Here is a 23,891-nt window from a genome sequence, read left to right on the forward strand (position 1 = left end):
TGATTTTTAATTTAAGTGTTTATTCACATTGACAGGCACTTAAAATCATGATTAAGGGCTTTAAAAAATTACATTTTAAAACAACCACCTTAAAGAATTACAACAAAAGGTGATTAATAGTTGCAGACAGATTTGAGAAGTTGGTCCATTGAGATACACAGTGCAAAGTTTCACATGGTTTTCAGCTTTCTGGACTTGTGTAAGGACACACCACACAGACCTGTGCAATGTCGTCATATTCATACGTTCTTTTCAGGAAGGTATCTGTTAGTCTCAGTCCTGATATGCTCTGAAAGAAAAAACAGACAAGACAAAAATGTCTTGATGCATATTCCCATTCTAATACCTACTTAATTATATGACATTCACATTTCAGTTATTAAAATGTCTCTAATAAAGTGTCCCCAGCACATGTTTGATGTACGACTTATCTGGGATGGATAAGTGAAATCTAATTTTGCTCAAACCCCCCCCCCCAAAAAATAATTGAATTAAGTGAGGTTTCAAAATTTGAATACAATTCAATAAAAAAAAAACGTATATTTATGTGAAAAAAAATAAAATTTAGTATTTAAAAAAAATATAAATTAATAGAATTTGAATTCTGGTAACATTTAAATGATTTTTTTTTTATCTTTAGTTAATTTTCTAAATTCTAATTATATTTAAGTGAAAAAAATATAATTTAGAGAATTTTTCATTTGAAATTCAATTATTTTTGAATATAATACATATTTCAGAATTATTTAAAGTGAATTTTTTTTTAATTTAGCTCATTTTCGAATATATTCTGAATTTTGGTAAAATATTTATCGTGATAAATATTTTAATTTAGTGAATTTTCAAAATTCAATTATAATTCAAGTACCCTATAAAAAAAATTAAAAATGTACATATCATTCAATATAATTAGAATTTTTGTCAAAGTGAAAAAAAATAAGAATTTATAATTTTCTAAATGTGAATATAATTAAAAAATAATAATATTTAAGTGAAAAGGTACAGTAGTGTATGTTGCATTTGTTTTTTATTTTGAAATTGAAAATATATATATATATAAATTACACTTGCCTCAATCATGTTCATCAGAATAAGAGTTCAACACAATACAACTCAGCAGATCATTTTTAATTTAGAACAAATGTTGGACATTCTTCCAAACATTTGTTGGTTGCATATTTTTTGCAACTCTGGCACATTAAGCAACTACAAAATGGATTTACTGTATCTGACAGCCCACCAACTGAACTCAGCAACAACTGGCTATATAATGATCCCGTGGCTTCCATTTTAAAAGGCTGGGTGGAAATTATTAAAAAATGTTGCGATGCAAATTACCAAACATAACTACAAATTCACACATATCGAAACATTGTAAATAACGACTTTCATTAGTAAGTTAATAGCCTTCTGGTTAATGCTGTTATTTAACATAGCATCCATAAATAAGACCCCCCAAAATGCGTTAGCATAATGGTATAGTGGGTAATTGCAGGTAAGAGCAGTAAGCCTGTTCTCTACTCGCTACACAGCAGATATACTTTTAAAATATGGTGCCAAAAGACAGCTCATCATACAAAACAGATGCAACCTTTGAGAATGCGCTACAAAGGAAACCAATCCTGCAATTTCATGTAGTATCACGTGACAATAGGCACCGCAAAAGAGACAAGAGACAAAGATCTGTTTCATTCTTTGACCAACTGCTGTTACTGAGCTATCTAGCCAGGTTGTTAGTGGAAAACTGAAGTGAGAACAAAAGCCAGAGCAAGCGATATTAAGCAAAAGTAGTAATGGCAATGCACTATCCAATTGTTGGATATATGCAAGTATAAATGTATAAAAGTCTGTGAACCTTCCTCAGAACCGTAATGCTGCATCACAGCACGTTAAACATGGGCGAGCCAAATTCAAGTTTGTGTGCGTATACCATTCTAAATGACTCAAGATCTTCACAACACTATTTGGAGGAAAATTAATAAATATCACGTACAAAACAGTGTCCCACTCCACCTATTGTACATTTAGAAACAAAAATGTCATAGTTTGCAGCACAACATTGTATAATTGTAAGCCCGGTTGAGCACCACAGTGCTACTGAATCCACTGTTGAGGAGGGGCACCAAGAAGACCAGTAACGCCCGTAAGAAAAGTCAAGCCCGCGAGGTGAGCCGCAGGAGGATATGAGCATCAACCCACAGACATGACCGGGAAGGCAAGTCAATGAGAAGGAGCCAGGGAGAAGGAAACTAATCAAATGGCCAAGATCTAATGATAATGAAGCATGGAGCATTCGACAGCAGATGGGATTTTACGGGAGAAGGAAGGAAGGAGCATGAGAGAGTGAAGTTAATCAAGGATCCTATTAAATTTGCCAGAAAGCTTTTGAAAGAGAAGAAGAGTGGAAAGCTGGTGATGGCAAAGCAAGAACTAGAAGACCACTTGAAACAAGAACTTTGTGATCCCCAGAGACACAGCCAGCTTGGCTCCCCCAGATATGTCCCATGACCAGCAGAGCCATTAGTTGGATTTGATGTATCTCTGCCCAAATTGAGCGAGATTAGGCAGGTGGTAGAAAAAGCCAGGGCAACTTCAGCCCCGGGCCTGAACAGGATAGAGTATAGCTTGTATAAGAGGTGCATTTTTCTGTTTTTTTGTTTTGTTTTTTGTTTTTTGTGATTTTCTTTTCATTGCAGCAAAGGAAAAAAGGAAAATGACCTGTTCCCCAGTCTGGGAACTAGTAAACACAACTTTCTTTTCCAGGTGTACTGACAAAACCTGTGCACCCTGACCTCTGTAAATTGTGTAGAAGACCACCAATTAGATTGGATCTGGATATTTTGGCCACCTTTTGCCATTTTTGTGTGCAACATGCATCATATGCATCAATGCGCAGTCCATATGAGGTGGAGACCAGTCAATATACCAAAGAATGAGCCCCAGTGACTGCATATCAGTCATTACATGCTGACAGTACTGTTTGAAGTTTGTCTTACCTGTAAGCCTTGAACGGATGACAGGAGTTTGAGATGAATGGAGAGAGAGGCACTGGGGCTGAGTTTACCCAGCTGTCTGCCTGATACCCCACACCAGTGGATGGAGCGAGTATTACACATGTCCAGTAGCAGATCCATAGTCCTCTCACTGACAACAAACAAACCAGCAGTTCAGACTGACAGATCACAGCACAAGAGAGTTAATCTATGATCTGACAGCTTCAAAGTGCTGCTCTTACCTGCAGTTTGTGATTTTACAAGTGATGTCAAAGGGTTCCTCTAGATTGACAGTGTCTGGGATTAGCTCAAGGGAAAGCCTGACGTCACCATAACCAGGCGCCTAGAACAGAGCAGGAGTGTTGTCTTTATAATAGTATGGGGAAATCTACTGTGATGTTGGAGAGTTCCTCATGATTCATTTCTTTAATGCCACTGCATCATTGTCCAACAAGGCTTACTTGCATCCACTTATTAACTAAACAATCTCTACCCAATTAGCAGGCCCAGATGGAAACTTATTTTGGAAAAAAGGTGTTGAATTAAAATAAAAATGAAATGCCTTTCACAACTAGGTTTGGGAACCAAGAACCGGTTCCATTTTTTTTTTAAATACCGGAACCAAATGATTTTCAGGACTTTCGGTACCATAAACGGTTCTTGAACGTGCATTCTTCCGCTGATGAAAACGGGAGACCTTACTACAACCTACCAACATCATTGCAACACCGCAACTAAATCAGCAGCGTGAAACATACAGCGTGACCACTGTAGTCCGATTCCCGAATGAATTACTCTTATGAGGCGACTTATGCGTAATGGATAAGTGGGGAAAAAATACAATTTTGAATATGATTTGAATTTGAGTAATATTTAGGTGACAATTTTTTTTTATATAATTCAATTAATCAATTAAATTAGATTCTAATTCAATTTTTTTATATAATTCCATATAATTCAAATTTTGGTAATATTTAAGTAAAAAAATTGAATTAAGTGAATTTTTAAAATTCTAATATATTCGAATTTTATATTCAAAATTCTAATATAATTTGAATTTTATATGTGCTATTTTCTAATGGAACCGTTAAGAAACCGGAATCATTCAGAGGAACTGGAATAATTTAATTCGTTACGATTACCATCTTTATTGGCAACCTATTTTACTTTCGTAATCTGACACATTTCTGAATGAAACGGGATATTCAACATAAGAAATGTTGGATGGGATTTTATTCACCGGGATTTGACCGGATTGTGAAAATGGCTGTTCCATACCAGAATGGAGCCAGCTGGTTGAATGTGAGGGGTTGAAAAGTAAGAGGGATTTGTGACATCAGCCAAAAAGGAAGGTCATTTCAGAGGTGGAGCATGTTATTACATTTTATAAGTGCACTTTTTTGGCTGACTGCTAAACTTTTAAACAAATATAAATAGTAACAGTAGAATAGTATTTTTGAAAAATATGTTTACAACTATGTACATTCATTTGAGATGAAGAATACAGTCATATCAATATCTGAGAAAGAGCTTTTTTATTCTACATATGGTGCTGGGCGCTTCTTTGTAAATGGATGTTTTTGCTATTGGAACAAATTCATCATGGCTGACTGCGAATCAAAATTTGTAATAAACTAACCGCTGCTAAGTTTTGCGGTTGTAAAATCCAAGTTGGATAACTTGGAGTATGGTTAGAATTAATTTAAAATTAATTTGATAATATTACTTTTTTTATCCACTTGACAGGTTGCTGCTTTCATCTACTCTAAACGTCATCATACCATTCTCTGTAGTTGACTGGTCTGTAGTCGTCCCCTCTCCCCAAGGTTGGTTTTCCACACAATGTCTAGTTTGCCGATTACTGTCACCCCCTTTATGACTCCGGCCTTCTCCGCATACTCTGGCTTTGGCTTTAAACAATACAAATACTGCCTTGTGTCTAAGGGCTGCAGATAAGACATCTTTCCAAACGTAGACTCACTGTAGAAACACAAAAACACAGAGCTTAGTCAGTTTAGTAAAGCAGACATGTGTGTTGCTCTCCAATTAAACGGTTCAAAGTTACGCAAAAGCAACGCTAAAGTCAGAAAACATGTAACTACTGTATTGAAGGAAAGTTACAGGCTTAATTGCACCTAAGATCTATGGACAGTATGTGGCATGTGCTGTCAGTTACTACAGAACATAATTTTGTCTTGTCCCTTAGTTTGTGAAAATGGAAGTCTATGGGGCAAGTTTACCAGAGGGTTTAAAAGCAGAAATTTGCGGCTCTTATTGTTGTTAAAGAAATGTTCTTGGTTCAATACAAGTAAAGCTCAATCGACAACCTTTGTGGCAAAATGTTGATTACCACAAAAAACAACAACAACTTGTCTCTCGCTTATAAAAAAAAAAGAAAAAAAAGAAGCAAAAATCCCAGTTATATTGAGACACTTTCAATGGAAGTAAATGGAGCCAGTAAATAAGCATAAAAATATACAATGTTTCGAAAGCACAGCCACAAGACGTAAATATTATATGTTAACGTGATTTTAATGTGATAAAATCAGATATTTACAGATTTTAGCAGGTTACCGCATTTATCAGCATTTCATTGTCATGACAACAAAGTTGTAATACTGGATATATCTTTACACAGATAAAGTTAGTAAGCAATTACAGTTGTGCTCAAAAGTTTGCATACCCTGGCAGAAACTGTGAAATTTTGGCATTGATTTTGAAAATAGGACTGATCATGCAAAAGAACTGTCTTTTTTTAAGGATAGTGATCATATGAAGCCATTTATTATCACATAGTTGTTTGGCTCCTTTTTAAATCATAATGATAACAGAAATCACCCAAATGGCCCTGATCAAAAGTTTACATACCCTTGAATGTTTGGCCTTGTTACAGACACACAAGGTGACACACACAGGTTTAAATGGCAAGGCACACAAGGTTAATTTCCCACACCTGTGGTTTTTTAAATTGCAATTAGTGTCTGTGTATAAATAGTCAATGAGTTTGTTAGCTCTCACATGGATGCACTGAGCAGGCTAGATACTGTGCAGAAAAGAACTGTCAAAAGACCTGCATAACAAGGTAATTGAACTTTATAAAGATGGAAAAGGATATAAAAAGATATCCAAAGCCTTGAAAATTCCAGTCAGTACTGTTCAATCACTTATTAAGAAGTGGATCAGGGATCTCTTGATACCAAGCCAAGGTCAGGTAGACCAAGAAAGATTTCAGCCACAACTGCCAGAAGAACTGTTCGGGATACAAAGAAAAACCCACAGGTAACCTCAGGAGAAATACAGGCTGCTCTGGAAAAAGACGGTTTGGTTGTTTCAAGGAGCACAATACGATGATACTTGAACAAAAATGAGCTGCATGGTCGAGTTACCAGAAAGAAGCCAATGCCACAAAAAAGCCCGGTTACAATATGCCCGACAACACCTTGACACGCCTCACAGCTTCTGGCACACTGTAATTTGGAGTGACGAGACCAAAATAGAGCTTTATGGTCACAACCATAAGCGCTATGTTTGGAGAGGGGTCAACAAGTATTGTGCTCCTTGAAACAACCACACCGTCTTTTTCCAGAGCAGCCTGTATTTCTCCTGAGGTTACCTGTGGGTTTTTCTTTGTATCCCAAACAATTCTTCTGGCAGTTGTGGCTGAAATTTTTCTTGATCTACCTGACCTTGGCTTGGTATCAAGAGATCCCTGAATTTTCCACTTCTTAATAAATGATTGAACAGTACTGACTGGCATTTTCAAGGCTTTGGATATCTATTTATATACTTTTCCATCTTTATAAAGTTCCATTACCTTGTTACGCAAGTCTTTTGACAGTTCTTTTCTGCTCCCCATGGTTCCATATCTAGCCTGCTCAGTGCATCCATGTGAGAGCTAACAAACTCATTGACTATTTATACACAGACACTAATTGCAATTTAAAAAGCCACAGGTGTGGGAAATTAACCTTGTGTGCCTTGCCATTTAAACCTGTGTGTGTCACCTTGTGTGTCTGTAACAAGGCCAAACATTCAAGAGCCAAACAACTATGTGATAATAAATGGCTTCATATGATCACTATCCTTAAATAAAAGACAGTTTTTTTGCATGATCAGTTATATTTTCAAAATCAATGCCAAAATTTCACAATTTCTGCCAGGGTATGCAAACTTTTGAGCACAACTGTATATCACACTAAAATCATGTCAACACATATAATGTCTTGTGGCTACACTTTTAGCGTTTATCCTCGTGCAATCCCATGCCCCACAGGCTTGCACTGTAAATGCATTACTTAAACAGCATGTGACAGATACTTTAATTCCCTTTAATCACAAATACATGCACAGAATGAGTGCAATAGTGTATGTTGATGTTACCTCTCTTCTGCAGAGGTCACATTGTTGAGCTCAGTGACGTTGTACATTATGGAAGGTTCCAGAGACACTTTCTCCATGAACATTGGTGACGTGGTGATGTTCTGGATCTGTGCCTCTAAAAACACCTCATCTGTCTGTTGGGTCAAAGGTCATAACCATCAAACCAACTAGAGATCCAATCAAAATAATTTATTCAACCCAGGTAAAATTAATTGCAGTATTATTATCTTATACACATTATCCTGACACTTTCACACTGTATTGTGACACTTTACTGACACTTCATTTGAAGGGCATTAAGGGCTTTTTATATTAAATGCTCCGCACATAGAATCAACGTGTTTAAATAAAATATATTTACAACTACATTTAAACTCAGTGTTATAGTTAATGATATCACAATGAGGTCACATCTCTTTGGTTCTGTGTACCATTACAAGTTAAGAAAAATATTTTGTAAAGAGTCTTTAAATGTGGCCCCTCATATCAAGCTGTTTAGAACAGTTTGTGTAACGTATTGATTATTTGCTGAGAGCCAAATCAGGACGGTTTTGCCCAGTTGAACTAAGAGCAGTTGATAAGTATTATTTTGAGTGTGTATTAAAAGTGGAAATTAGTTCATGCCTGCAGTTCAACAGCACCTCTCTACAGTACTGTTTTTGTTACAGAAGAAAGCATCCCATGCCAAGCCTGATTAATTCAACAGTGAAATTTTTTTTTAAATAAAATAAAATTTTGCTTGATTTTTGATTGATTGAAAAATGGACAATTAAAATCTTTAAAGAATGTTCTAGGTTTAACCCTTGTGCGACCTTCGGGACATTTTTGTCTCTTTCATTTGTTTTTTATCATTTTGGCTGTGTTAATGCCAACGGCATAACTTTTGCCAAAGGTGTGTATTTTGGGGGAATTTTGATATTTCAACCTCAGTTCCTAAAATACATCTATAATACATTGTGTACACAAAATAGTTTCACTCAGGACCTTCTGGACAAAAATGTCCCCATTGACACCCATTAAATCTGCAGTATTTGATCCCAGTGCCATTAAAGCATAAAATCATGAATTCTATGATATTATGCTTTCATTCCGGAGCCCTGGCTTCAAAATGTAATTTTTTTATATTTTCCACCAAATGGCACCATTTTTCTCATGTTTAGCCTATGGAGCAAATAAACTCAGCAAAAAAGAAACGTCTTCTCACTTACAACTGCATTTTCAGCAAACTTAACATATGTAAAAATTTGTATAAACATAAAAAGATTCAACAACTAAGACATAAACTGAACAAGTTTCACAGACATGTGACTAACAGAAATGGAATAATGTGTCTCTGAACAAGGGGGGGGGTCAAAATCAAAAGTAACAGTCAGTATCTGGTGTGGCCACCAGCTGCATTAAGTACTGCAGTGCATCTCCTCCTCATGGACTGCACCAGATTTGCCAGTTCTTGCTGTGAGACGTTACCCCACTCTTCCACCAAGGCACTTGCAAGTTCCCGGTCATTTCTGGGGGGAATGGCCCTAGCCCTCACCTTCCGATCCAACAGGTCCCAGACATGCTCAATGGGATTGAGATCTGGGCTCTTCGCTGGCCATGGCAGAACACTGACATTCCTGTCTTGCAGGAAATCACGCACAGAACGAGCAGTATGGCTGGTGGCATTGTCATGCTGGAGGGTCATGTCAGGATGAGCCTGCAGGAAGGGTACCACGTGAGGGAGGAGGATGTCTTCCCTGTAACGCACAGTGTTGAGATTGCCTGCAATGACAACAAGCTCAGTCCGATGATGCTGTGACTCACCGCCCCAGACCATGACGGACCCTCAAGCTCCAAATCCCGCTCCAGAGTTCAGGCCTCGGTGTAACACTCAATCCTTCGACGATAAATGTGAGTGGGACCATCACCCCTGGTGAGACAAAACCATGACTCGTCAGTGAAGAACACTGTCTAGAGTCCTGTCTGGTCCAGCGAAGGTGGGTTTGTGCCTATAGGCGACGTTTTTTCCGGTGATGTATGGTAAGGACCTGCCTTACAACAGGCCTACAAGCCCTCAGTTCAGCCTCTCTCAGCTTATTGTGGACAGTCTGAGCACTCATGGAGGGATTGTGCGTTCCTGGTGTATCTCGGGCAGTTGTTGTTGCCATCCTGTACCTGTCCCGCAGGTGTGATATTCGGAGTGTACCGATCCTGTGTTGTAACATGTGATCTGCCACTGCGAGGACGATCAGCTGTCCTTCCTGTCTCCCTGTAGCGCTGTCTTACCGTGCGTTCAGACCAGAGGAGGTGAGAGCATCAAAATTCCCTCTGGCTGCCCTGCCAACAACGCTATTGAAGATTCGTGGACGCTCTGACGTAGTTGAAATAGGCAGCAACGTTCGTTCGGAATGCTTGGTTTTGTGAACTATATTTAAAGGGGCCGCAAAACATCCAGACATGTTGACCGGTATCTTTTTGCCGACCTATCACAAGTAGCGAATATCCTCATGAAATCTTTTAAATGTGAAAGTAAGAAATCGATCAATGGCAGAAAGTAATTAAATATAAAAAGACAAACGCTGATGGTATAAATGTGTTACCGATTGATCAGGCAACACGGTTTTGCATGCTATGGCGCCAAAATTAGCATGAAATATATTATATATAATATTATATAAACCATTAATATCCACTTCATCAACTCACCTGGCACACCAACAATTTCAGACACATTTGTCCACGCATCGTTTTTTAAATTTATCTCCCTGTAAGCAAACAGATCGTATATTACGGGAAAACCCGCCACAGCAATAATTAGTTTCTCCTCCATTTTGTCTTCGGAACTATTGTTTGGTGGGAACCAAAGTTTACACTGTTGTGTTCTCTAGACTTCGCTAGAGCGGAGCATTCCTATATTCCAATAGGTTTGCCGCCAAACTGGGTCACAGCTCATTACCATAATGTTGCCCGCACTTGAACTTTCCTCTGATGCCCACAACGGCCAAGATGCCCCGGCCACGGACGCGCCGCTTCTCGCCGCCGAGAGACGCTGGCTGCCATAGAAAATGAACGACTTCCGGTCGATTTGACGCTCTCGACGCCTCTGGTCTGAACGCACCATTAGGCGTCTCAGTACGGACATTGCAATTTATTGCCCTGGCCACATCTGCAGTCCTCATGCCTCCATGCAGCATGCCAAAGGCACGTTCATGCAGATGAGCAGGGACCCTGGGCATCTTTCTTTTGGTGTTTTTCAGAGTCAGTAGAAAGGTCTCTTTAGTGTCCTAATTTTTTATAACTGTGACTTTAATTGCCTACCGTCTGTAAGCTGTTAGTGTCTTAATGACAGTCCCACAGGTGCATGTTCATTAATTGTTTATGGTTCATTTGAACAAGCATGGAAAATATTGTTTAAACACTTTACAATAAAGATCTGTAAAGTTATTTGGATTTTTACAAAATTATCTTTAAAATACAGTGTCCTGAAAAAGGGACGTTTCTTTTTTGCTGAGTCTACATGCTTTTTTCCTATTTTCTGTTTGCTGTATTATAGAGCACTGCAGGCCAATTCAATAAATGATGCAGCTAAAATTGTGTGGGTGTGTTGATATGGATGTCAGAGTGTGTTTTTTTATGTGTGTATTGAGAAATGTGTGCGCATGTAAAAAACAACAGTGGCATTATGTAAACAAACTGGCATTTAAAGGGTTAAAATCTTGAAAATGTATGAATATTTGGTAGCTATGATCAGGACTGATGTTTTCACTGAAGTCAGTGAAAGTGGAAAATAATATTAATATATAATATTTTTATGGCAGTTTTTTTGATGCGGACATTTTTGTTAATCTGACACTGCACAAAAAACATTTTTGTCCTCTAAGGACCTCTGAGTAACTTTTTTAAATTGACGCACAAGGGTTAATACAAGTTAGGCTCAAACGACAGCATTTGTGACAATGTTGATTACCACAAAAATAACTGACTCGTCTCTTGTTTATATATATATATATATATATATATATATATAACACATATTAACAAGATTTTAGTGTAATAAAATTGCTTACTAACCTTATCTGTGTAAAGTTTTATCCAAAACCAGTTTAGCGCGGTAAAATCAGATATAACTTTACACAAGGTTTGTTAACAATTTTATCACACTAAAATCATGTTAATATGTATAATGTTTACACATCCTGTGGCTATACTTTTGAAACTATGTGTCTTTAAAGGTGCGCTCAGTAATTTTTTTCCTCATTTAAAAAGTTTTACTTCTAAAAAAAATGAATAGTAGTATTGAAACATATGTATGAAATCATGACCACTCACATGAGATGAAGTGCTCAAGTCATATCTGTAAATTTATATCAGCTCTTTTATTCTACGTGGGACAGGGGCACCCTCATGGGGGCAGCCACGTTAGGATCATATGACCAGCTGAATACTACTTGTTTAATCTCAGTAACTGCCTTATTATTGAAAACTTCCATTCATGGATTAAATTAATCCTGGTTTACTGTGCATAGTGAATTTCTACAATGGCACTGGTAACTGAAAACTACTGTTTGAATAATGCAGCTTCCAGGGCACTAGTTGTCACTGTAAGCCAATGTAATTCACTTTGACAAAAAAAAAAAAAATTAGTCAGTGCACTTTTAAGCATTTATGGACTAGCCCCATTCACTTCCATTGTAATTGCCTTACAGTGTCCTTGATTCCCTTTCAAGAAGGTAGCGTTGACGCGGAGTCAGAAGCTGATGCTTTTGGAGAACCAGTCAATGCACAGGACTTTGAAAGCCTATATACCATAACACCAATTTTATTGGCTGGTGAAGCTCAGCACTCCTCATATGCTGACTTTATCATGAGCATATTCGCTGAAGCCTGCTTCACATCATCAGGATTTTCCTTTTTCAGGGCAGCATGGACATTTATCGTGTGACTGGAACCCTAAATCAATGCTTCGCTGAGCATCTTGCAACTGATCAGCGGGAATGAGTTCTGCTCTTCTACCTGTATGTGCCAGCAAAGAAGCACCTCTTCAAATCTCTTCCAGGTTTGTATTGCATTTACATTGCACTCATAAAAGAGTATATTGAAGAAAACTAAAAGACCCACTTGATGAACAGAACATCTTTGTTAAGACAAATGTTTCACAAGTGTGTTCCACCTGCAAGCGATACATCCCTCTGGCTGAGCGCTGTTCTCTAAAAGACTGACTGCGTTCAGTGGAGTGCATGAAACTCATGACCCTTGGCTCTAGAGGCACGCTTTCATTCTGAAAGCCAAAGCCGCTCCTCTCTCCTGCTGCTTGCTCCTCTATGGCTCCAAACCATAGGAGTATGACGCGAAAGGAGGGGACGTAGAGCGCAGAGATTTTAGGAGGGTTTGTTGCAGGTTCAAGCCTTGCATGCCTCCTTTTTCTCCGTATTAGGCAGTTGCCAGTTTAGTGCGAGCGCTGTAAATAGCATGGGCTGAGCCTCGCTGACACAGCCCTTGCTGAGATTGATTGTGTTAATTGTGAACACATGAAACTCAACACGCTATGCTCTCGGCAAACACTTTCGTTCTCAAAACCGAAGCTACTCCCTTCACCTCCCGCCAGTGTTGTGTGTAATGCATTATTAAGTAATTAATTACTGAAAATAAATTACTTTTTCACTGATAAACCATAAAGAGATTACTCTTAATTTGTAAGTAATTTAATTACAGTTACTTTTGATGTAATTGTGTTAAATACTGTATAGACTATAGAACAATTCTATATAAAACAATAGTGAATTTAAAATCGAAATTTAACGTCTAATGTTAAAATATAGGTTTTCTAATTTAACGCTGTCCCCTTAAATTCTTTGGCCAGTTCATGAATAATTTATTTAATTTTATATTATTTATTTGAAAGAAATAAAAGAACAGTTTCATGTCTATCCTTGTATTTTTCATCTGGTTGAAGTTGATAAGGGTTTTAGAAAGTAATTAGTAATAAGTAATGCAATTAATTTTCAGACAGAGTAATTAGTACAGTAATCTAATTACACTTTAGAAGATGTAATTCGTAGTTAGTAATTAATTACTTGTTTAGAGTAACTTACCCAATACTGCCTCCCGCTAACGCTTCTCATCGTCTCCCAAGGGACCATATGAGTGAGCCGCGAGTGGATGTGATATAGAGTGTGGAGATTTAAGGAGGGTTTTTCGCTGGCTCAAGACTTGCATGTCTCCTTTTTGGATCGACCCTTTAGAGCGGTTTCTTACACATTCCCAGGATAATGCTCTCGCTTTCCCAGCCATTGCATTAAGATCAGAAGTACAATTCCTCCTCGCCGAAGATGCAAAATGCTTCTGTCTGTCCACTGAACTGGTTGGTGTTAAGCAATTTGCAGATGCATATATGCAGATATCCCCTTATTGCAGGCCAATTTTTTAATTCCCTTTCAAGGGGACTGCATTCCAGTTCAAGACCCTGCCCTGCTGGTTGTCCTTGGCCCTTTGCATGAATGTGTAGATGCTGAGCTCGCGATAGCTCATAGCTGAATGGACGGTACAAGCATGCAAGCACAGAGACCTGTGCTAGTGCTTTGGGACCTCAAAAGCAAGTGGACAAAGAGTGAGTGCCAAATCAGCAACTTTCTTTACTAGGACCGAAACTCGACTCAGTCACCATGTTGACACCTGATCGACGAATGCATTCAGTCCATTTTACCATAATTTAATATATATATAAAAAAAAAGACTACTGGGCTTGATGGCTGCTGCAGTCGCCGTTGCCTTGCTAGGCTTGCTACGGATGAGATATCTCCAGTGCTGATTCAGCCCGAGGGTCCCTCATCACGCTTGGCAACACGGTCACCTTCGCTTCATAGACGCATCGCTGTTAAGCCACACTTGTTAGAGAAGAACTGAGCTTTATTGGAAAGATTTGACAATTGCCAAGATAGTCAGACACAAAGTTGTCACCATGGACGCGTCCAATACAGGCTGGGGAGACCTGTGCAATGGACGTCCGTCGTTTGGTGCCTGGAAAGGTGCATAAACTGTGTGCCACATAAATCACCTGGAATTGCTTATAGTTCCCTTAGCTCTGAGAGCCTTTTGGTCAGATGTGAATGTTCACATCCTGACTCATACGGACAGCACTGCAGTTGTGGTGAATATAAATCGGCAAGGAGGAGTGCAGTCAAAGCGCCTAATGTTTAACCCGGCAAGCCGAATTGTCCTCTGGAGCTAATCATTTCTCCTACATGCAACGCACATCCCCAGCCACCTAAACAGCAGAGCAGGTTTACTTTAGCATCAGGGTGCCAGGATTGGGGAATGGAGACTCCACCCTAAATCATTTCAGAGGAATTGGGAGGTATTCGGGAAAGCCGAACCTGTTGGGCATCCTTGGCCAGAGCTATGGAGACTCCATGTCATGAACGGGGTTTGTCTAACACAATAGGGTTGTCGCAACTGATGTAAAACACCATACAACAGGCCAGGCCCCCCTCAACGAGGTGGCTGTATGCCTTAAAATGGCAATTCTAATTAGTGCTCCTCCTGGGGTAAGGACCCAAAGCATTGCCCTGTGCAGATGATACTCTCTTTTATGCAAGAGCGTTTGGATGCAGGACTTAGTCCATTCACGCTCAAAGTATATGTCACTGCCATAGCGACCATACAAGACCTCTGAGGGGCTTGTCTATAAGCAACACCCTCTGGCCAGCAGCGCTGGTGTTAAACGTACTAACAAGTTCCCCATTTGAGCCACTCGAGGCGATAAGTTCATGCTTACTCTTTCTTGACACTGTAATACTACTCGCTTTAGCATCAGTCAAATGTATTTTGATTACAGACTAGGTCTATCGAAGGCTATTCTTAAGCCCAGGAAAGGTTATGCACCCAAAGTGCTGGCAACCCCTTTTAGGGCTCAAGAGTTACACTAAAAACATTCTCTTCTCCTCCCTTTCAGTAGGCCGAGGCTAAGAGACTACTCATGCTCTGCCCAGTGAGGGAATTACGCAAGTACATTGACCAAACGAGTCAATTCTGGGTATCAGAACAACTGTTTGTTTGCTTTGGATGCCGCACAAATGGTTTGGCCATCTACAAGCAAAGTATGTCCCACTGAGTCGTGGATGTTATTGTGCTCGCATATGACTAGCAAGACATACAATGCCCCATGGGCACAAAAGCTCATTCGACCAGGAGTATGGCCTCCTTCTGGGCATGAGCAAAGGGCATGTCTCAAAAAGACATATGTCTGGCAGCAGGCTGGGCTTCCCGTAACACCTTCACCAGGTTTTATAACCTGCATGCATCTTCCCTCTCCTTCTACGTATTTACGAAGGAACAAGGTTGATAAAATTCCACTTATATGCTCACGATGACGTCAGCAAAGGTGGAGCACTAAGCTTCACCAGCCAACCAATTTAGTGTGATGGTATAGGGTTTCAAAGTCCCACCCCCTGACGGGTTCTCCCATAGCTTCAGCTTCTGACGCAGCATCTCGTTCCGTCCCTTCTGGGAACCAAGGTTATGCAAAGTAACCTAACCAAAGTAAACTAGGGAGAAGTTGAAATACATTTTTGTTGTAATCAACATTATTCCACAAATGCTGACGATTGAGCTCACCTTGAATTGAACTTTAAACGTATCACACTATTATTATTGATATGACTAAGTGTATGACGGACAGCTAACAAGAAAAACAACATATTTGGCATTCGTAGACAAACAAATATTTAAATCTGTCAAAGAAAGCAGCAATTGGCATAATTGATCAATTAAAACAAGCATTAATTTCTCCCAGTCAAAAAACATTAGGAAATATCGGTTGTCTCTAGAGAAAGTGTATAATTGATTTAGTAGTAACCCATTAGTTTGCACTGGTAAGGTGAGTCAGCAAGAAAGCAAAGGCATTGATAGGAAACATGTGTGGAAAAACAGAAAAAAAGCATTTTTTCCAGCTAACTTTCAGGGTTTTTTAATGTCAGAAATCAAACAAAGTAATCATCAGACTTAGTTAATATTAACTTTCATTGTATGGAAAAAACAAACACCTCTCCGCAGGTACCGTTCTCTAATGTACCACGTGCATTCAATGAATATCAAAATACTTTTTCAGTGTTTTTCCCCTTTCTTGTTTCATGGGCTCAAAAGAGGAAAATGAACAAGGTTATGCTGGAAAAAAAAAAGTTGCAATGAGAAGGGAAAACAATTACCACTGAACTGAGGTCACTCTAATGAAGGAATAAAGCACAAAAATAAACATTAGAGAAGTGAATGTTACATGCACCAGAAAATGACAATGTCAGTTTTCTCCTTCAGGCAGCATACATGTGAACAAAACTGCTAAGTATGAATGAAACACAGAAAATAATTACAAAAGGATATCAAATGACACAAATGAATATTTATAAAACGAAAACTCTAAAGCATAGCCTCAACATAAATCATTTTAAAAGCTGAGAGGCAATGCAGAAGTGCATGTTAAATAAGACTATGGAACAATAGTATAGACAACAGGTGAGTAATTTACAATATTGTCTTTACAATCAGTGCTTTTACAGCAGGGTTCAAAAGTTTGAGACCACTAGTCAGAGTTCTTACTACTTCTGAATTTTCTAGTTTTTTGTGATTTCTGGATAAAGATTTTTTGAAATCACTATTTAGAGATTGGACTCACAAGAGCATTTTCTAGCCCAGGGGTTGGCAAACTTTCCGATGCCAAGGACCCTCAAATATGATAATCCCCTTGCGAGGACCCACAGCTATTCATTTTAATGTATGAAGTCACATTTATACTGCGTGACTGTTTTAGACAAAATAAATGAATAAATATTATCTAGAAAATATTAACTCTGTATTAAATTGACAGTGTATCTTTTTACTGCACAATATTAGTATAATAATATATATATATATATATATATATATATACTGTATAAATCTGAAGTGAAACATTTTCAATTCAAATGTATTAGTACAGCGCTTTACACTGTACAAGTACAATCACAGTATGTCTATTTAATAAATTATATCTATAAGTCTATAGTATGTACATGGCAAGGAAGGTGAGATAAAACACTATGAAATAAGAAATTTATTTTGCATAAAACTATGTGTAGATTTCTTTTGATTTATTACAGTTAAACTTTATGGCTCTCAATAGAATAAAATAATTCAGATTAACCTTATGAATTCTGACCAGTCTTTAGAAAGCAGAATGAAACAGAAATATTGTCAAATGTTAACCTTTTTAAATAAAAAAATAAAGAAAGAAATTTGCACTTTTTTCCTCCGAGATCTCTCGTGGACCCCCTAGCACCCACTTGCGGCTCACTGGGGGACCCTGGACCTGTTTGAAAACCCCTGTTCTAGCCAGTGCAATATTTTACAGCTTAAATAAATAAATAAATAAATAACACTTTACAAAAATGATGTACAGTGCATCCGGAAAGTATTCACAGTGCTTCACTTTTTCCACATTTTGTTATGTTACAGCCTTATTCCAAAATGGATTAAATTCATTATTTTCCTCAGAATTCTACAAACAATACCCCATAATGACAACGTGAAAGAAGTTTGTTTGAAATCTTTGCAAATTTATTAAAAATAAAAAACGAAAAAAAAAAATCACGTACGTAAGTATTCACAGCCTTTGCCATGACACTCAAAATTGAGCTCAGGTGCATCCTGTTTCCACTGATCATCCTTGAGGTGTTTCTACAGCTTGACTGGAGTCCACCTGTGGTAAATTCAGTTGATTGGACATGATTTGGAAAGACACACACCTGTCTACATAAGGTCCCACAGTTAACAGTGCATGTCAGAGCACAAACCAAGCCATGAAGTCCAAGAAATTGTCTGTAGACCTACGAGACTGGATTGTATTGAGGCACAGATCTGGGGAAGGTTACAGAAAAATTTCTGCAGGATTGAAGGTCCCAATGAGCACAGTGGCCTCCATCATCCGTAAATGGAAGAAGTTTGGAACCACCAGGACTCTTCCTAGAGCTGGCTGCCCGGCCAAACTGAGCGATCGGGGGAGAAGGGCCTTAGTCAGGGAGGTGACCAAGAACCCGATGGTCACTCTGACAGAGCTCCAGCATTTCTCTGTGGAGAGAGGAGAACCTTCCAGAAGAACAACCATCTCTGCAGCACTCCACCAATCAGGCTTGTATGGTAGAGTGGCCAAACGGAAGCCACTCCTCAGTAAAAGGCACATGACAGCCCACCTGGAGTTTGCCAAAATGCACCTGAAGGACTCTCAGACCATGAGAAACAAAGATTGAACTCTTTGGCCTGAATGGCAAGCATCATGTCTGGAGGATACCAGGCACCACTCATCACCTGGCCAATACCATCCCTACAGTGAAGCATGGTGGTGGCAGCATCATGCTGTGGGGATGTTTTTCAGTGGCAGGAACTGGGAGACTAGTCAGGATCGAGGGAAAGATGAATGCAGCAATGTACAGAGACATCCTTTATGAAAACCTGCTCCAGAGCGCTCTGGACCTTAGACTGGGGCGAAGGTTCATCTTCCAACAGGATAACGACCCTAAGCACACAGCCAAGATAACAAAGAAGTGGCTACGGGACAACTCTGTGAATGTCCTTGAGTGGCCCAGCCAGAGCTCAGACTTGAACCCGATTGAACATCTCTGGAGAGATCTGAAAATGGCTGTACACCAACGCTCCCCATCCAACCTGATGGAGCTTTAGAGGTCCTGCAAAGAAGAATGGGAGAAACTGCCCAAAAATAGGTGTTCCAAGCTTGTAGCATCATACTCAAAAAGACTTGAGGCTGTAATTGGTGCCAAAGGTGCTTCAACAAAGTATTGAGCAAAGGCTGTGAATACTTATGTACGTGATATTTTTTTCATTTTTTTATTTGTAATAAATTTGCAAAGCTTTCAAACAAACTTCTTTCACGTTATCATTATGGGGTATTGTTTGTAGAATTGAGGAAAATAATGAATTTAATCCATTTTGGAATAAGGCTGTAACATAACAAAATGTGGAAAAGGGAAGCGCTGTGAATACTTTCCGGATGCACTGTATTTGTTAACATTAGTTAACTACACTGTACAGTAGATAACATGAACTAACAACTAACAATATTATTCTTGGTTCATGTCAATTCCAACATATATATATATATATATATATATACATACATTTTTAACATTAAAAGTTGTATAAGTTAACATTAAATAATGCATTATTAACTAACATGAACTAACAATAATCAATTGCATTTTCATAAATTAACATGAACCAAGATTAATAAATGCTGTTAAAAAACATTGTTCATTGTGAGTTTGTCATACCTAATGCATTAACTAAAGTTAACAAATAGAACCTTATTGTACAGAAATAAATTGTTCACTATAGAAATTTCCATGACCTATTCCCTGATAATCCCATGCCAGGGAGGTGAAAATGCTTATATTAAGCTTTTTTAAATACCTTTTTTTTCCCATTAGAATTTTCAACGTGGTCTCAGAGTTTTGGACCCCACTGTATGTATCTTCTCTTAATATAATAAAAAAAGCACATTTAAAAGCTTCAACTATACAATGTAAACTTACCTCAGCATTGTAGAATTTGGTTTTTACATCTAGAGGCTTGAGAACCTAGTTTAAAATAGAGTTAAAACTGAAGTCTGAGCTGCAGTTTGATTCCCCCTCCACAAAATCCATGTTACACTCAGGTTACAACATAAGAATAACCCAGCTTTATTTCTTCAATACATTACTACTGCTACTGGTTGTCTCAAACAGCATGAGATCTCATGCCTTGAGTTCAAATGTGAAGCTTAAGTGTGAATTAAATGTCTCAACTCTCTGCTAAATGGTTGTGCGAGTGATGGCATGGAGTTGACATCGAATCAATAAGCAGAATGAATAAGATAAAAAGAAAATGAGCTCACCTGAAATTTAAAGAACTTCCTAAAGTACAGCTTCTCTCCAGACTGAGTGGTGTAGCTGACAGCACAGACCAAGCTGGAATCAGATGACACACAAAAATTGTGAGTAGAACAGTGTTTTTTGGGGGGGATGGTGGGGGGATTTTCTTCCCTTTTCGGCATGCCCAATTCCCAATGCGCTCTAGGTCCTCATGGTGGCGTAGTGACTCGCCTCAATCCGGGTGGTGGAGGACGAATCTCAGTTGCCTCCGCGTCTGAGACTGTCAATCCGTGCATTACCGCAGAGACCTAGCGTGTGTGGAGGCTTCACGCTATTCTCCGTGGCATCCATGCACAATTCACCACGTGCCCCACCGAGAGCGAGAACCACACTACAGCGACCACGAGGAGGTTAACCCAACGTGACTCTACCCACCCTAGCAACCGGGCCAATTGGTTGAGTCACTCAGCACGCCTTGGATTCGAACTTGCGTGTGGTAGTCAGCGTCTTTACTTGCTGAGCTACCCAGGCCCCAGAACAGTGTTTTAACATTCCTGATAAAAGATTATTTGAGACTTTTGACATAGTCATTTACTTTTTTTTTTGATGATTTTATGTTAAGAAAGCAAACCACTGATACTGATGCACTCTATTTAAATATATATTCCGGGTCTATGGGGCAGTTTGCACAATGTAAACAGTGCTTTGTGGATAGTTATGTCACATCCCTTCCTGGTATCCTTGCGCGTATTGTGCTAAAGTGTGTTTATTGGCTTTACACGGTCATGAAAGGAGTTGAAAGTTTGCACATAAAATTGCACAGGCAAGGCTAGTGAGTGATTTTATCACACTAGTCTTATGTTAATATGCATTTTAATGTTTAGCATTATTCCACTGTAAGTGCATTACTGTAAACAAAAGTTTTTACACACTGAGAGACATGGAATATTTCTTTGTGAAATAACAGGAAAGGCTTTGAGTGTTGAGTCCATGAGAAGCTCTCTTACATGTGTGTTCCGATCTCCTTGACTTCGTGATGGATGACATCATCAATGCAGCATTCTGGCTTGAGTTCTGAAACCACAGAGTTTGAAGCAGATAAATTTAACCTCTGGGAGCTTGTCTGCAGATCCGCCTGTCCAGAGACAATCATGGGATGCCAGTAAGATAATAGATGACGCAAGCTGCCACAACTACTGAGCATTGCTTTATAAGAGCCGTTACCTTTACGAGAATATCTTTGACCACTTGATTACTGTCGTTATGCACACTGATGTAACTGGAGAAGGTCTCACCAAGAAAGATATTTCTGTACAGGAAATAAAGAGGATGCATGTGTCAGATCACTGGAGTGCTCGGAGATTCAAACAGGCCTGATCTCATTAATAAATCCAAAGAGAGTATATGTTTACCGATATGCACAGATATGACAACTTTTTTCAGAACATATAATGCAGAAAACAATGCTTCAGAATTGGTGTCATTATGTAATTTGTCCAGCAGAGTGCGCTCCGACTCCATTGTTTACAGAGCTGACTCTGAACTGACAGTGGCTCTGCAGACAGGGCGGAGTTCAGCGGTGTCTTCTCGTTAAAGTTTATGAAATACATACTGGAAAGTTAATAAACAATGACCCCATCATTTTATATAACTAATATAACGTTAACCCTGCCCCTGACAACCATGTCACTCATGTTGATCACATCTGTTTGTTATGTTAGCCAGCTTTAGTTTGTCAGTGCAGTCAGTAATGTAGCAGATTGAAAGGTAAACATCAGAACATCTTTTTGCAGCTCAGCAGACAACAGTGCGGTGGTGGACTGTGTCTGTTGAGTGTTGATTTCACGCTATGATGTTACCTAGTTGGTGAGACACAATGCTGGAAAGTAAATAAAGTCCATCTTTTGCTCTCCGTGGCAACGAGCTTATAGCTAACTAGCTAACCACGTAGCTATTTTCATACCTTGTCATCATGTAAACATGTATTCACCAAACTGTTTTGTTCAGGATTCACAGTTTGGTACCCCCTTCAACTGAACAGTTCCAGTCGTTGCATTTATAAAATGTAATATTTAAAAGTCTGGTTTTCCAGACATTAAAATAGGATACGTAAAAAAAGTAGATTTAATAAATAGTATATTTGCCCTGTGTAAATAATAATATATAGGAACTGTATCTAAAATAAATGAGGGGTGATAAATAAATACTAAAACAACAGGCTGGAAAAATAGACATTTATTCATTTTAATATCCTATATATACTTTGAATGTGTTGAAACTTGACACCGGGCGACGCATCCTGAAAACTGCACCGTTAGAACAGTTTCATGCTGAAGAGCCTCTTAAAAGTACGTTTTTTTTCTCTCTCTCGTAAATGTAAACGAGTGTAAATGCCAACACCATATATGTCGAAAGGACTGATGCCTGTCAACCAAAATATGAGCTCATTGATGTCATTAATTGAGTCTGCCTTTTTATTTCATCGGTTGATCCTGGTTGGAGGCTTCTGTAAATATTTAGTTTATACGTAGGTTTACGTCCTACGTAAATTTAATGGTGCAACGCTCAAATATTAAGTAGTGCATAAATTTTGACTTAGTGCCCATATACGCCACAACTAGGCTAAGTTGTAACGTACGTATAGCTAGTGCAACCGGCCCCTGATGTTTAGCAGTTTATTTTGTTTTTATATATTCTTTATTTAAATGGTCAGCCATTGACTGATACTAAACAGTACTACTTATGTTTATTTAGCTATTTATTTTATTTTACTACTGATGTTTATTTAGCTATTTATTTTATTTTTATTTATTCTTTATTTTAATGGTCAGCATTTGACTGATACTAAACATACAGTACTGATGTTTAAGATATTTATTGTATTTTTATTTATTCTTTATTTTCTCGGTGTTCATTTTTAGAATTTGTTGACAATGTATAATAATAATGTCAAATATTCTTTGATAAAAATATTTAAGAAAGCAGCCTTCTGAGTACCTTTGCACAGTCATATCGGTGCAAAATCGGTGAACAATCCACATAGAAAAGGTCTGTTTTCATTCCAACTCAAAAATTAGCTATATCGGTCACCATATCGGTAATCTGTGAATTTTCCCCCTCTAAAATCGGTATCGGTCTCAAAAATCCCATATCGATCGGGCTCTAATCTGAAATCTATTTCCAGATATCTGAAACATCAAATCTAACATGTTGAAATACATTTACATATATCAAAATTTAGCATTGTATTAGTTGTTTTTCACTTGTGAATTCACTAGTAGTAAATGTTGTTATCAGGATATCAGGAATTAATATTTGTACTAGTTACAATGTTGGGTGATTCTTGGGATTCTGTAATATTTCAGTCCCCCAGACTTTTTAAAGTGGTGGTTCACTAAAATGAAATGTTAAAAGAAAATGTTAAAATTCACAAGATGTTAATATGTCAGTTATTATGAATTAAAAGAACTAAACCAAGCATTTGGTCATGTCCCTGAGGCACTTCACTAAATTTGACCAAGAAAAAAATAATAAAGTGTGCACCATGTCTATAATTTGTGACATTAATGTAAACATTTATTTGTGTTCCTTTGCTGAGAAAGATATTTTACCCAAAATAAATTTATGATTTTTTTTATAAAGACCA

At 38.2% G+C, this 23,891-nt stretch overlaps 1 protein-coding gene across 2 annotated transcripts in view; it reads right to left on the reverse strand.

Annotated features, from left to right (window-relative positions):
- The window catches only part of LOC127433054 (trafficking protein particle complex subunit 13-like), a 43,710-nt gene continuing 19,819 nt past the window's right edge, over positions 1-23,891 (reverse strand). The window contains exons 4-13 of one of the 2 annotated variants that reach the window (XM_051684679.1): positions 21,470-21,554; positions 21,253-21,380; positions 20,269-20,341; positions 19,928-19,972; positions 16,556-16,573; positions 7,374-7,507; positions 4,775-4,973; positions 3,236-3,336; positions 2,997-3,144; positions 1-289 (exon numbers count right to left, since the gene is read on the reverse strand). In XM_051684679.1, the coding sequence (XP_051540639.1) occupies positions 182-289; positions 2,997-3,144; positions 3,236-3,336; positions 4,775-4,973; positions 7,374-7,507; positions 16,556-16,573; positions 19,928-19,972; positions 20,269-20,341; positions 21,253-21,380; positions 21,470-21,554 (1,039 nt within the window). In that variant the 3' untranslated portion in view covers positions 1-181. The remainder of the gene's footprint in view (positions 290-2,996; positions 3,145-3,235; positions 3,337-4,774; positions 4,974-7,373; positions 7,508-16,555; positions 16,574-19,927; positions 19,973-20,268; positions 20,342-21,252; positions 21,381-21,469; positions 21,555-23,891) is intronic. The other variant, XM_051684680.1, reaches the window with a different exon arrangement.

Source organism: Myxocyprinus asiaticus, chromosome 42, assembly GCF_019703515.2.
Source record: "Myxocyprinus asiaticus isolate MX2 ecotype Aquarium Trade chromosome 42, UBuf_Myxa_2, whole genome shotgun sequence".
Taxonomy (NCBI): Eukaryota; Metazoa; Chordata; class Actinopteri; order Cypriniformes; family Catostomidae; genus Myxocyprinus; species Myxocyprinus asiaticus.